The sequence below is a fragment of the Neltuma alba genome, unplaced genomic scaffold (genome assembly GCF_004799145.2).
Source record: "Neltuma alba isolate B1F8T4 unplaced genomic scaffold, ASM479914v2 tig00012314_pilon, whole genome shotgun sequence".
Lineage (NCBI taxonomy): Eukaryota > Viridiplantae > Streptophyta > Magnoliopsida > Fabales > Fabaceae > Neltuma > Neltuma alba.
The window spans coordinates 22,142-38,287 of NW_021636825.1; the positions used below are offsets into that span (position 1 = coordinate 22,142).

General features: G+C 35.1%; 2 protein-coding genes across 2 annotated transcripts; both read left to right on the top strand.

Moving 5' to 3' along the window:
* The first annotated feature begins 4,296 nt into the window (after positions 1–4,296).
* Positions 4,297–6,537, top strand: LOC114725954 (thioredoxin-like protein HCF164, chloroplastic). The gene is made up of 4 exons (XM_028912511.1): positions 4,297–4,608; positions 4,712–4,933; positions 5,739–5,842; positions 5,991–6,537. The coding sequence occupies exons 1-4, from the start codon at positions 4,438–4,440 to the stop codon at positions 6,271–6,273; spliced, it is 780 nt and encodes a 259-aa protein (XP_028768344.1). The 5' UTR covers positions 4,297–4,437; the 3' UTR covers positions 6,274–6,537.
* Positions 6,538–10,058: 3,521 nt separating this feature from the next.
* LOC114725956 (uncharacterized) lies at positions 10,059–10,898 on the top strand. Its single transcript, XM_028912512.1, has one exon. The coding sequence runs from the start codon at positions 10,098–10,100 to the stop codon at positions 10,584–10,586; it is 489 nt and encodes a 162-aa protein (XP_028768345.1). The 5' UTR covers positions 10,059–10,097; the 3' UTR covers positions 10,587–10,898.
* Positions 10,899–16,146: the final 5,248 nt, after the last annotated feature.

Sequence of the window (16,146 nt, forward strand, 5' to 3'; positions counted from 1 at the left end):
CGTCGCGACAGAGCCATAAGCTGTGGCATTTTATAAAAATAGACATGTTTCTCATATAGAAGGAATGAGGAAGGGTAACTTAAAATTAACATTTTACATTATATTCACTGAAGATAAAAATAATAAAATTAAAACCGTAAGCTGTTAAAAAAAAAAAATGAAATCCAAACATAGGTTTTATCCCTGCATATTATAGCATCTTCACTACCGTTAGTACATTCCTTATTTTCTTTTTTCTTTTTTTTTTGGCGTTAAATGGGAATATTTATTCAACCTTTTTTAACCTGAACCAGATAAGTGAGCTTGTTAGGAGCCTGTTTGGCTCAGCATTTGGAGGGTAATAAATTACTTTTTTTTTTTTATAAGCAGAAGCATGGTTGAAAAATTTGTTGTGTTTGGATTGGTGATAGAACAATCTGACTTTTGCATAAAAAGCTACAATAAACTATAAGTAAAAATTAGCTACCTATGATTTATAGCTTGTGACTTGTAGCTTTTGCAACATAGAGAGAGAAAAAATTAAGAAATGTACTAATCCTCTTGTTCTTATTATAAACCTCAAATAACTAATTTGTAGAGAATAAAAAATTAATTAAAATTAGTTGAAAGTAATAAATAAGTTAAAAATATACTTATGAGTTCAAATATGCCTCTAGAAATATACTTTTGTTTTCAAATATACTTTTATAATAAATGATAAAAAATAAAAGAAACTATATGAGGTCAACATGAGCTTATTATTTAATAAAAGTCTTACTCATTTCGGTAATTTTACAAACTAAAATTACTTATCCAATCATAATTCAAACAACTTTTTACCCAGTCTAACTTTTACAAGTTAACTTTTATAAAATCTAATCCAAACACATCACCCAATTTAACTTTTATTTAATCCAACTTTTTCAAAAGTCAAATCAACAATAAGCTGCTTTTCTAATCACTAATCTAAACGGATCATAAGTCAGTCTCAGTTGAGGAATATCAATCATCATGCAGTGATTTAATAATATTAATTAAAGGTGGGATCACAAATAAATTTTTTATTATTTTTTTTTTTGAAAAAAAACTTGTTCGAACATCCCTCAATGGAGTAATGCCACCTTCTTTTGGCCAACACTACAAATAATGCCGCCCACGCTTACTACCAAAACAGAAAAATTCCCAGCTCCAATGTCAACAGCTAATAAACTGGGAACGCTGCGTTTCATCATGACAGTGAATCATACAACCCATTCTTGGTTTTGTGTTCATTTAGATTAATGTTGAAAAATTGATTTTAGGGAAAATGACAATAAAATACCACTTGAATTCCAAAAAGACAAATAAGGCACATGAATAAGCAAAATGACAAATAGGGCACTGGGTACCAATCTGGAATTCATATTTTCGGCTAAAAGACCAAAATGCCCTGATGAAATGCGGGAAGACAGACGCTGAAAGTGAGAGAAAGGAGAGAGGAAGACCGACGCAGTGAGAGAAAGGAGAGAGGAAGACCGACGCTAATGAAATGCGGGAAGAAGGAAAGAAGAATATTGGAAATGCTATTATCTTACTCCTTCGCATCACTATTCTGTAGAGATTGTTGATTTTGGTTGTGGGAAAGAGGATTTGTAGTGAGAGAAGGAGTGAACCGAAGCGGAAATCAGAAAACAATGGCAAGCAATTACGTAACATTACTGCTGTCATATGCCTGCTGGTTTTTGGTAAATCCCACTACGTGAATGGTAAATTTCACTATACATGTAGTTAATTATGAAAGTTAATAGTTCAATGTTTATTGTGACGTACTTCAAATACATGTTCACTGAATGATTTATTTATGCTTATAAGTTGCCTTTCCGGTGAAAACAGGTTTACAAAACCCATTGAAGAAGTAGTCACTTTCACTATAAAAGTTGTAAATCCTAGTATATGTTTTGTAAAATTCAACGTGAAATTGTATTGGTTTTTACAAACAAGTTGCCCATCCCCTGAAAACATGTTGCAAAAGCCATTTAAGAAGTGGTCATTTTCACTATAAAAGTTGTAAATATCACTGTGTGTTTTGTAAAATTCAGTATGGAATTTTATTGGTTTTTAGAAACAAGTTACCCATCCCCTGAAAACTGGTTGCAAAAGCCATTTAAGAAGTGGTCATTTTCACTATAAAAGTTGTAAATATCACTGTGTGTTTTGTAAAATTCAGTCTGGAATTTTATTGGTTTTTAGAAACAAGTTGCCCATCCCCTGAAAACTGGTTGCAAAAGCCATTTAAGAAGTGGTCATTTTCACTATAGTGGTTGTAAATTTCACTATACATGTAGTTAATTATGAATTTTACAAAATACATATTGTGATTTACAACTTTTGTAGTGAAAGTGACTACTTTGTTAATGGGTTTTGCAACATGTTTTCAGGAGATAAACAACTTGTTTGTAAAAACCAATAAAATTTCACGTTGAATTTTACAAAACATATACTGGGATTTACAACTTTTATAGTGAAAGTGACTACTTCTTCAATGGGTTTTGTAAACCTGTTTTCACCGGAAAGGCAACTTATAAGCATAAATAAATCATTCAGTGAACGTGCATTTGAAGTACGTCACAATAAACATTGAACTATTAACTTTCATAATTAACTACATGCATGGTGAAATTTACCATTTACGTAGTGGGATTTACTAAAAAACAGCAAGTATATGACAGCAGTTACGTTACGTAATTGCTTGCCATTGTTTTCTGATTTTCGCTTCATCTTTCCCACAGGTTCATCTTTCCCACAGCTTTACATTCTCTGAAAATGGTTTTATACGAAGAACAAAGACAGAACCAAAATTTTTTAGAGAAATGCTAGGCAATAACATTTTAAGCTGTGGGAACCCATCGAAAATCAGTGTCTTCCTCTCTCCTTCCTCTCTTCTTCCCGATTTCATCAGCGTCTTCCTCCTCTCTCCTTCCCGTATTTCATCAGTGTCTTCCTCTCTCCTTCCTCTCACTTTCAGACAGGGCATTTTGGTCTTTTGGCCAAAAATCTGAATTCCAGATTGGTACCCAGTCCCCTATATGTCATTTTGCTTATTCAGGTGCCTTATTTGTCTTTTTGAAATTCAGGTGGTATTTTATTGTCATTTTCCCTTGATTTTATGTTGTAAGAAATAAACATGCGAAAAGAATTCTATCTTATAGATAGCAAAAATATTTGTTTTCCCAACACAAAAACTTATTTTAAATTAACCCGAACAGTCACTTTATAAAGTTCTTGTACTTCTCTTAGAAGTAATTATTTATTTGTTTTTTCTACTATTTAAACGTCATGAAAAATTACTCATGTGCATTTAATTTTCTTATCTAGTACTTATAGACGATTTTTCCTAAAAATAACCCATGTTTTAGGATGTGTTTTGTTTTCAAATAGAAACAAGCAAAATCAAGTTTTAGTTATTGATTTTCAGCATGAAACCAATTCACCAAGCATGTAGTTAATCTGTATATAACTTAGATGTTGTATGCTCCATCACATTTTTGTTCAAAACCAATATTTATACGTAGTATAAAATATAATTATAATAGGAAAAAACCAATGCTGTCAATATTTGGTTTTATTTATTTATTTTAATTCTCACTAGAATTATTCTTACAAAAGAAAATGTCTCAAAGATTTCAAATTCCATTCTACTTGTTGGCTTGAGGTCTATGTATAATAAATATAATAATGTTAATAATATGTCTGTCAAGCGATATAAAATTATTACGACAAAAATTATATTACTATTTATATTTATTTACAGACTAAAATAATGAAAATCAATTTTTAAAATTTTTTCTAAGACATGATCTTATTTATCAAATTTTATTCTTATTATGATTGTATTTTAACAAGTTAAATATAATTTAAAATAGTATTCTGATTCCTTTCAATATTTTTCCTCTTCATGAAAATCTATTACTCCTCCGGTCTTTAATATAAGACCCATTTAACTAATTTGATTAAATTAAGGAAGTTAGGTAAGTTAGTTAATTATAAGAAATGTGACACATTTTTTCTAAAATATCATAATCATCTTTCTTAATATCTCCTCTCCTTCTTTTACTTGATTATGGTTGAGAGAGTATCTATGGGATAATTTAGAGAAAATTGATAAATATAAAAATAGATCTTATATTTAGGATGAAAATCAACTCAATAATTAGGATATTTATTAAGCGCCGGAGGAGTATCTCTTTGGCCAACGGATTCTTTTCTCATTTTCGACTTAACCGTTCTATTAAGGAAAAGAAGCCGTCTGCGGAATGTCGAAATGTAATATTTCTGAGGTTGAAGTTTTTCCTACGAAAATTTGAAGCAAAAAATCTTGCCAGCAGTTGCAACTCGCAAGCAAATTCTCAGTTGTGACAGCGATTGCCGATTGAATTGAAATCTCCGAGGCCATCGGAAAAATTCTCTCTCCCGTTTTGGATGGCTCGCTTGTCTTCAAACCCCATTAGTCTCCATAGATTCCGACCATGCCTGCAAATCCCTCAACCTCCGCAAATAATCGGAAATCCTCGCTACCCTCACCGCAAGACTCGCAGATTTCAGACCCTTGCTTGCCAAACAACTCCTAACCTGGACGAGACCTCCACAACGGTAAAGTTTCTGTTGGGTATTCTTTGGAGTGTTCAAGTCTTAATAGTTCGAATGTTTTTCGATTTCCATCATTTGCTAAGCATCCTTCAACTTTTATGTTCAGGAAAGATCGGTTAATGAGGCTACTTCCGTCAATGGTCAAACAAGCAAGGTTTCACGCGCCCCTCTTGGTTCTTCTGGCCTTCCTGAATTCCCAAGCAAAGACATCAATAAGAAAATTGCAGCTGTTTCTGCTTTAGCTGCTGTGGGACTTTTCTTATCTACAAGATTGGATTTTGGTGTTTCTTTGAAGGATCTCTCTGCTGTTGCATTACCTTATGAAGAGGTTTAAGTTCTTTCCGCTGATTACTATTTCAGTATTACTATGTTGTATTGCTTCCCACGCAGTTATAGGTGGTTCAGTCTGTACTGAATTCTAACAATCTTATAGACGGAAGTGACATTTTGCTCTTCCCAAAAACTGCTTATGTACTTAAATGATCCTCTTGTTACGCCTATATGATCATAGTAGACAGTTAACGAGCTGTGTGACGTGAATTACCAGAATATGTGGCGCTAACTGCTTACGTGGCCATCAAGACATTGCATAATCACTTTTCCAAGCTACTGGTTCAAGTCTCCATGAGTCATAAAATGCAGCGTTTTGTTGGCCACAAAAGTATTTAATGGTCTTGGTGATTTTATTATACTTTAAGTGAACATTATTTAAAAATAGAAATAATCTTGGGAAGTCTAAGACGAGATTTTTGGTCCTTAAAGCTAAATTGACTCAAGGGGTGTGTGTGCGCGCTTGCTTGCTTGGGTAGTCTAAGACGAGATTTTTGGTCCTTAAAGCTAAATTGACTCGAGGGGTGTGTGTGTGTGTGTGTGTGTGTGTGTGTGGATCAAGGATAAAATGCGTAATTCACAATATTATGTTTACCATCGTAAGCAGTTCATTTATTAATGTTATTCTAGGTCTTTAAAGATATGATAGATTGATAATGGCTTATAATTTACTGTTAGGAGCTGCTCTTACTAAACTTCGGTGTATTCATATATATATGTATATATATTTTTATATGTTGCAGCTACAGTTGCAATATCATATTTGCTAATGATTGTTGTACATTTGTCGGTGGATGTTCCAGGCTCTTTCAAATGGGAAGCCCACTGTGGTGGAATTTTATGCAGATTGGTGTGAAGTATGTAGGGAGTTAGCTCCCGACGTGTACAAAGTAGAGCAGCAGTACAAGTAATGGCTTCTATTGCTGACATAGTTCTTTATGTTCATATCTCTCTTTTGCTGCCTATTTGAATTGGTAACTTTTAGGAACCATAATATGGCTATAACTCTGTACTAAAATTCAATATTGACGCCACTATGTTTTCATTGAACTCAGGGATCGAGTGAATTTTGTTATGTTGAATGTGGATAATACTAAGTGGGAGCAAGAGCTGGACGAGTTTGGTGTTGAGGGTATTCCACACTTCGCATTTCTTGATAAAGATGGGAATGAGGAGGGCAATGTAGTGGGCAGGTTTCCAAGACAGTTGATGCTTGAGAACGTGGATGCCCTTGCCCGTGGAGAAGCATCGGTGCCTCATGCTCGTGTTATAGGACAATATTCAAGTGCTGAATCAAGGAAGGTGCACCAAGTTGTTGATCCCAGAAGTCATGGTTAGACAACAAAGGTATCATCTCTTCAGAACAACTCCTTCCATTTGCCAGTGAGAAACAATTGAAGAGGCAGCTCGTTGCTCTTGTGTACTCTTTTCCAATATGAATTTGTTGTCATTTTGAAAACAATGTGCAAGTCTAATATTTAAATTCAAAAAGTAGATTATCATAGCTCAAATGTCTATATTAATGCAATTTCAGGATAGGTAAAGTTGCACTTGGGTGTTTAAGAGTCTTTTCATCCCTAAATTATTTGTGTGAGCATGTTATTTGTTTTCACATCCCACAAAGTCATGCAACTACTGGCCATGCATATTTTGCTGGTTGGGTTGAAACCATATGATTTTTCCGCTTTGATTACAACTCACCACTCACAAACCAGAATCTAACTCAACCTTTCAAAGTCAGAACGTTTGAGCTCAAGCTCAATGAGGGCATGCTTTTCTGAGACACATAACAAGTAATAAAATATACAGGTTCTATAAATATTGTAAAAGTTACCTTAGATTTATGCGGCGCTAACGCTAGTTATTTTAAAGTAGTGATAGCTACTCAAAGTGATCGATACAAATTCTCTCATTAGATGAGTCATTTTACTTCAGATTTTTGACCAACTTCTTTGCCAGTCTATCTGGCTCGAGGCCATAGACAGATTGATGAAGCAAAATATTTATTAATTGATGTGGGAGCTTAAATCTGAGACTTTTTTTTTTGCTTTTGGGTTTTTTTTTTTTTTTGGGAGGGGGGTCTCATAGAATCCATAATTTAGTGCTGGAAGTTGAAGCATGTGGAAACAGAGCACAAGAACAGATGAATTTATTGTTTATTAATTGATTCATCAACACTGTGAAAAGCATGCAGACTTATGCCGGTCATGTTGACATGACCAACCGTAAACAACATGATTAATAATATGATTATTGTTCGAAGGTACCGATATTCCCCATCTCTTTTTGCTCGGATGCCCAAGAAAGTGAAAAACCCATCCTCCAATTTAAACAGACAACTTTTTTAAACCAGCATCTTCGGTTGCTTCGAGAGTGATGATTCCCCATTACCTGCAGTAAAGAAACACTAATTTAGAAATTGCATACTTCAACTTTTTTACTCATCGGATTGGATTTTGCATAAAGATCTGCAAGTTTTGTTCTTTTGTGATTTAGATTACCGCTGGAATAGTATTTTGTATCATTTTATCTTTATTGGGACACGTCAAGCTCGTGTGGGGAGTTTTAGCTTTCTAATTCCCTGCGTGTTGTGTCCAGGTGATTTTTTTTTTCCTTTTGAATATTTGATCTACTTAGGTCCGAAATATGTTCAGTATTATATGTTTTCTCCCAGAATCGCAGATTTCTTGAAGGTGATCTCTGATATTGTGTTCTGCAAGTTTTCAAGTGCATGCATTAAGCCCTGTTGCCTTTCTTGATTACAGAAGTCTGCCACATGCCACATACCATGCAAATTAATTCTAAAAGCGTGTAATTGATTTGGACTGATCAAACAACAATAAACCTTATTCTACTCGATAGGATCGGTTATGTCAATAAAAATGAACTTGGTGGTGGGGGCAGATGAACATCCCTGTTGCACTACCTTGAGCAGAAGTTGCAGACTGCGATGGTTGGTCAGGGGAAGTGGCAGAAGCTTTAGAGGGGATGACCACACCAGGCCAAGAGTGGCACATACAATGCTTTCCCTCATCAATGCTTCCATACAAGTTTTTCAAGTGCTTCCCACATCCTCCCCATGTATATTTCCCGCAGCTTCTGCACTCTACTTTGTAGCACATTCCTTCCTAGCTTGGCTATCTGTTCAGCTTCTAAAAAACTATTTTACCCAATGTGAACCTATGGTTCCTTATATATATACCATTCCTCTAACTTCGTGTTCATCATCCCTTTATTTACTCATGTCTTTTACGAACACCACCTCCATGAAACAGCTTGCCACTGAAGATAACGCCTCACTCCTAGTTACGCAAGGGAATATTCCATCGCACATTATCAATCGACATGAATTTGTCTTAGCTATGTTGTGATTATGTTCGGCTGTCTTGGTTTCGTCGTTCACACTAGCAATAAAGCAGTTTTCTAAATTGTTTTTCCTTTTCCCTTTCTGGAGTATCTGATATATGTTGTTACTGTGCCAAATTTAAGCATTTTCAGAGTGATTTGACAAGTAACTATTGACAATGCCCAAGCTGTCTGTGATAAGGAAAGCTACGAAAAACATTCTCGTTTCGATTGAATAGAGGAAACAAGGGAAATTATAGCAGGGATTAGAATGTTGATTTTAATTGTGTTTATAAAGAAAATATTGTGGGAGCTATTGGGCTAAATGGGTTAGGCTATGGTAGTGATTCTATCTTTTCTACCATTGGTCACTCCTTCACCTTAGATCTTGAACAAGTTAAGGTGAAGAATGATGAGAGGTGGCTTCTTAGTTTAGTGTTTTTATGTGTATTTTAGTGAATTTTAATAATAGTGTCCCTTTTCCATTATTGAAAAAACTCTCCGGATATTTTTCTTTCATTCGCAAGTTTTAGCATTAAACATCGTTAAACATCCTTAGTCTCTTCATCAAGATCGACTCAGCTTCTATATCCATAAAACCAAGAAATACCGATGCGGTGATCAATCCTAGGGAAGCAAGACATAATTTTGATTTGGCTTATTCACTAGGGAATATGAAAGCCGCAAGGAAAAGCACAATTTAAGGGGGAGAAAACAGTTTCTGCAAAGGGTAATCTCTCTTTTTGCAGGTAAAACCCTTCTTCTCCTCAGATAATAGCCACGAACACTATCATTCAATTAAGAATACTGATGTAAAACAGCTTCGAGTCATTCAACACAAACTCAACGAGAAACATTACAGGCACCTACATCTGTCAATTGATCATGTTCAGCTTATAAGTTGATTATTTATAATACACCTATAAGGGTGAATAGGTGTATTAATAATTTAAATGCCATTTGTGTATTTTTCAAAGTATTTGATAAGTTAGTAGCTTCTGCTAACTCTAAACAAACTTATTTCATTAAAATTTAAATAACGATGAACAATTTTAGTATTTGATAAGTTGGCAGCTTGTGCTAACTCTCCTAATTTAGCATTTTGAAATTCAAGAAGTTTTTTAAGATTTTCCCAATAAATAATAATGGATAGAGCATAAGATGATACCATCACTTATTTGATTCAAGAAAATGCTTACATACAATAAATTATCTATTTATATGGATCGAATGAATTACTTTAAAATTTCTATTAATTAATTAGTTAATTAATATTAATACTAATGAATTTTATGTCGAAGTTCTTTATAATAATTTATGAGATTTTAAAAAAACATAACTTTTTTCCTGAAGTTGTTTATTAAAGAAGTAGTTCTTGCGTGTAATAGTTGTTTATTAAAGAAGAAGTTCTTGTTTGTAATAACTGTAATTTATTTTCTTCTTATACCCTCGTGTTTTTCCAGTTGTTAATTGTACTTCGTAGACTGTTATACTTATTGAATGTTTATTAAAAGGTTTCAATAACAAGCGATGAGTTTTTTTTTTTTAGTCATTGGAAGTTTTGAGGTAATTATGTGGTGATAAAAAAAAATTATGTGAAATATCATAACAATCCTCCCAATATGTATGTTACCCGAAGGCCCAAAACTACAGATCAATCCGGAATCCTTATTCCATCTTTCAGCGCCTTTTGCTTGCGGGTCAAGCATTGAGATGGTTGAGATGATTCGTCGACGCAAGACCACAAAATCCAACGTTGGCCCCCACTATCACCATATCATCATTGATCAGCCTGGTCTCTCCTCAACCTTAGATTCATGGCTTCCGCACTTTCACCTCTGAACCGAACTCTTCCACTCCACCCTGTGCGCAATGCTACACTATCCTCCTGCAAGGCGCACGCAACCAAACCTATGCCGGCATTTCCTATCAACGCCCTTTCGGGGCGGAGGCAGTTGCTATTCTTTCTGACGGCGTCTACGGCGCTTACGGCGAGGGAACGGACGTCCAAGGCGCAAGACATTCCTCTGTTCGGAATTCGAAAGAATATTAGGAAGGCAGAAGAAGCAGCCGAGGAGATTGTGAGAGAGGGCTTCGAAGCTGCGGACAAAGGACTGGAAACGGCCGAGCGTGGAATTGAGGCGGCGGAGAAGGGAATAGAAGCGGCAGAGAGTGAGATATCCGATTCGGTGAGTTTTGGTGGTTTGGCACAGGCAGGAGTGGTGGCTGGAGCAGAGGTTTTTGGTGTTCTGGTTGCAACGGCCGTAGTGAACGGTATTTTGGGGCCGGAAGCTCAAAAGTCATGACGCTACAGACTAATGCGTCTAATGCTTGTTGATCAACTTGCAATGGGCTTTTGTGTGGGTGTTACATGTTTATTCTGTAAGTTGTGCGAGAACTTTTGTATTTTAGCCTCACATGAACGCATTAGCTTGGTACCGTAAAGTGCAAAGCTGAATTGAACGATAAATCTGTGTGCGTGGGTGTAGAATCTGTTACTTCCTGTGAATATTTCTTACGTTATGTTTCAGTGGTCGTCTCACTACACAAATCAGCTTACTTTTGCTGTGATTTACGAAAGATGTGCCGAAATTATATATGTCCAACATATTTGTTAATTTGTTCAAAACATATGATTGTCTAGAAAAACATAATGACTCACATATGATCTTGATTGCATCAAGTTATCAGCTTGATTCAAGGAGAGGGAAGAAGGAAACTAGGGATTGAGTATTATATTAGCTGGTTCATGTCCTTTTAGCCAATGATGATATGATATACCGATAAGGGTTAAGGAGCTGCCCTTGACCTCCTCCACAAATTGTTGAGCATTATCCGTCTGCAGGAACCGTCAAAGTCTCAGTTTTACTAAGCTCTCATGAATAAGAGACGCCTCTGGAAATGTCGTGCATATAGTTTCGTCCATTTTTCCTGCATCCACTGCTTTTGATGTATTCTCACTCCTCTGCTACCTCCATCATAGCAGGCCTGATGTCTCTTCGTGACTCAACGCATATAAATGCGAGCTCAGCCAACTTGCGAACAGAATAGTTGGTCCATTCATCCTCATCTGATGACTGGAAAGGATCCACTATCTCCTCCAAACAACCCCTTCCACTCCTATCAACTGCAAGTGCTTCCCAAATTAACCTCATTAAGAGGTCGAGAAAAATCAACCGCTTTCAGGGCAGCCATTATTGCTACTAAAACCACCCCAAAACTATAGACATCACTCTTGTTAGGGAGGGGGAAGCTGTGCTCATATGAAGGGGCAACATAACCTGGTGTCCCTCGTGGAGCGGTTGAGATATGTGATGTGTCTGTTATGTCAAGCCTTGAAAGCCCTAAATCTGCCACTTTTGAATTGAAGTTGTAATCCAGCCGCATATTGCTGTCTACGATACGAAATATTAAAAATGAGAAATAAGAATTAGGATTGGGATTGAGAAAATTTATTAAAAAAATGCTTAGTATGAGAAATTACTGGTTATATGATATTAGACAAATCCATGTATGTAGAATTGGGTAATGTTATAGGGGGGATCGGTTTCTCTCCACTGCCTTCCCATTCACTTCCCATCCAATATCTTGAAAGACGTTGTTCCATATAATCAATCTTATCTGTCCATTTTCTCGTTCAATCTCAATCGTCCAATGCATTTAAGATCAATTTCCCATTTCTCTTCATTCAACAATGTGAGAAAGTCAAAGCTAGTGGTGGGAATGAGTTTTAGAGAGGAGTTCTAGCAAGGAATGGATACCAAATATTAAAGATTGGTGAGTAAACAACTTTTATGAAATATCCACAGTTGACTTCAATCTCTGCAACTCTTTCCTGAGCTCCATTGCCTTTGTGTCTTCGATGCTCTTGACTTTGAAAGAAGCAGAGTATAATAGTGGTAAAATGAATCAACTCACATCGTGTCCATTAATAAATAATTACTATGATTTTATTTTTGTTTATGTGAAGCAGCATGTGTACGTGCTCCCTATATAAACACCACCCAAGTCCAACAGGGGTTTTCATTCACTACCCACAAAGGTATAAGTTTATTGTTCATTTCATTTTAGTTGTTTGGAGGAAAATTTATTTGTTATTAAAATGAAATAAATAAAATAATTTTGTAGATGGAAGTGCAATAAAGTTTAGATAATATTTTAGAAGAAATCATTTTTGGTCACCTCATGTCTTATTAAATTTTGATGCCGTTAATAGGTGATCATTTTATAATCAATGTATATTGGGTACATACATTGCAATTTTGCAGGAGGCTTATACCATGACTACGAATTTGACTCCTAGACTTAATCTTGAATTTGATGATATAAAAGAATCATGGGAATTTTGTAAGGCATATGGTCGAAGAACTGGTTTTGGTGTTCAAAAGCAAAAGTTTGACAAGAGTAAAAAAGATAAGTCAATATATTCATCTTATCTATATGTTTGCAATAAAGAATGGGTGAGAAAACCAGATAAGCGAGATGTGCAAACAAGGAAGCCTAGAGATGAGACAAGAACAGGCTGTAAAGCTAGAATGAAAGTTAAGCTAGTAGATGGAAAATACGGAATAAGTGAAGTTGTTTTAGATCATAATCATCATCTTTAACCTCCTGAAGTTGTTCATCTATTTGCATCACATCGAGGGATAACACTAGCTCAACAATATGAATAAGAAAATGCTGAAAAGGTTAGGATTAATAAAAAATCAGCATTCAATTTGCAAAGTTAATATGCAGGAGGTCGAGATAATTTGAGATATACAAGAGATGATGTTAAAAATTATCTTAATTCAAGAAGGCAACGGGCCATGAAATATGGTGATGTTGGATGTTTATTTTGTTATTTTGAGCAACAGTTGGCAGAAAATCCATCTTTTTTTATGCTCACCAAATGGACTCAGAGGAGCAAGTGACTAATGTGTTCTGGGCTGATGCACGCATGTTGATTGACTATGCTTGCTTTGGAGAAGTCATTTCACTTGATACAACTTATTGCACAAACAGTAACCATATACCTCTTGCAATTGTCTATGGCTTTGACCACTACAAAGGAGGGGTTATTTTTGGAGTGGCATTGTTATATGATGAGACCATTGAGACTTTTAAATAGCTCTTTGAGACCTTTTTATGTGCACATAAGAATTTAAGGCCTCTAACCATTTCCATTGACCAAGATGTTGCTATGGCACGAGCATTACAAGAAGTGATGCCAGAAGTAAAGCATGCCCTGCGCACATGGCATATTTCAAGGAATGCAATGAAGCATCTTCCAAATTCAATGATTAGTGATTTCAACCAGTGCATGTATCATTGTTGGGATGAAACAGAGTTTAAAGAAGCTTGGCAAGCATTATTATCAAAAGAAAGTATGACAGAAAACTCATGTGGTTAATGTCTATGTACCAAATAAAAGAGAAATGGGCAGTATGTTATATGAAGAACACAAGGACACTTGGTATGAGTACTCAAATTAATGAAAGTGTCAATGCATCTGTTAAAAGTTACACCAATGTTCAATTGGATATCAATTGATTCTTGTGTCAATTTGAACAAGTTTTAAAGGATAAGCGTTATAATGAATTGAAAAGTGATTTTGAGGCACGTGACAAGGTGCCAAGATTGATATTGTAGAGTTTATGCATGCTTTGTCAACTTTCTGATGTCTATACTCGACTTATTTTTAACTTGTTCCAACACCAATATGATCAACGCGATGCTACATGTATAAAAGAGAGAAAAGAAAGAAAGAAAAATGAATATGAGGAGGATAGTGTGATCGTGTTTGATTATCTTACCACCATGGATGATAAGAAAAAAGAGTTTAGTTTGACATTTGATCCTTCAATAGAGACGATTAGCTGCAAAAATTTGAACGAATGGGCATATTATGTTGTCATGCATTGAGGGTATTAAATGACTTTGATATCAAATTGCTCCCTCAAAAATATATTGAGAAGAGGTGAACAAGAGAAGCAAGATGTGGGGTAGTGTATGATTTTAAGGAAAATCAAATTGAAGTTGATCCTAAACAACAAAGATCAAATCGATATAGACAATTATGCCCCCTACTTCTAAAATTACCAAGTGATGCATCAAAAAGTCTGGAGGCATTCTCTCTTGTCCATGAAGCTGTGTTAGAACTTAGTAAGAAAGTAACTAAGCTACACATAAAATATCTATCAGATAGCAATAATGGTAGTAAGGATCATGTGGAGAATCATGATGGTAATAATGATTGTGGAAAAATTGTTGGGTTTAAAAAAAGATATGGTAGAAAGACAAGTAAGCGGATAAAGAGCTGTTGAAACTCGTTTAAGAAAACAAAAAACAACAACCTCTAAAAAACCTCCTCAAGCTTCACATTCAGTACAAACTTCACAGGTATACTTATGATCAATTTAATTTTTGATCAATTCAATTTTATGTAGATGTTTGTTATATCTTTGTTGTTTCCTTTTGAATATGTTTTAGGGATAACATAGTCAACTTCAAAAATCTAGCTCATCAACTCAGGTGCAACATAATTCTATGATGTTGGATAACCTTCAACCAAGTCAAATGACTTTCACAAATTTGTTGATGGTATGTCATATAATGTTGGACAACATAATAAAGCTAGTTTTTTCATGTAAGGCATGTGTAAATTGAGACATTCTTCTTATTTCTTGACTGTAGGCATCATGTGATTGCGACATCACTTCGCTTGAAGCATTTGATTTTAACCAAACATATAATGATGGTAACCATAAAGAATAATGATAATTGAAAGAAAAAAATCAGTCACTTTTATTAAAATCTGAATTGTTTTTTACATAGCATTGTCTCATCTAAAAATAATTGACAATTTCAAGACTCCCACTACATATTGATTAACACTACAAATACAGGTTCAATGATTGACTTAGATCCTCCTTCATGAAGATCCTCCTGCATGAAGTCTTCATTTCGGCTCATTTTGTCTAGCTCATTTATACAACATATGGCTTCTCATGGGTTGCTCTCTTTTTTAGTCAAGCAGGCTCATCATTTTGTTCTTATGGGTTGCTCTCTTTTTTGGTCAAGCAAGCTCAACATTTTGTTCTTACAGCATTCTCATGTCTTCTCAACTTATGTAGTTTGAATAGGCTCTATTTTTTGATGAAGATTGCTCCTTATTTGTGTATCTATCATGAAATAGAGTTAAAAAAACAGTCACATAACAAGTTATGTTATTTGGTACATACCAATCTTTTTCACAGCATTTTTATACTATTGAGAAGTATAGCATTCTCTCTCTTTTTACTTTGATATCATCATTTAATTCCCAGTAAATAATTGCTCCTTAAGGTGTTTGAACCTCATGATTATTAAGAAAAGATAAATCATGTTATTTGGTGTACACATGAGACAGGACTAGTTGTGTTATTGGGTATATAAAACGTTTTAGTGTACATGACAAAAAAGGATTAGATTGGTCAATCTATAATTAAACAAATTACAACTTTGTTAAAAAGAAATTGCAACAAAAAAAGAATATGATGGATCAGCTAAAATCACCATCTACATGCCTTGCTTCCTCTTCTGAAAGGTCTACTAATCAAAAATTATTTATGTAGTCATGGTCTAAGAAGACATTTGAATGGTCAAAATAATTGATTGACAATATTTTCCCACAAAATATATTAAGAAAGAATCAAAGACGTTACCCCCTCGTCTTGTTGTAATAAGCATGGAATGGAAAACCGGACCGGACGGCCGTTCAGACCGGAAACCGGTGAACCGTCGGAAAACCGGTCCGGTTGAGCGTATGAACCGGGTTCAAATTGAACCGGTGTGGACCGGACCGAACCGGGGTGAACCGGAAACGAACCGGTTGACCCGACGGTT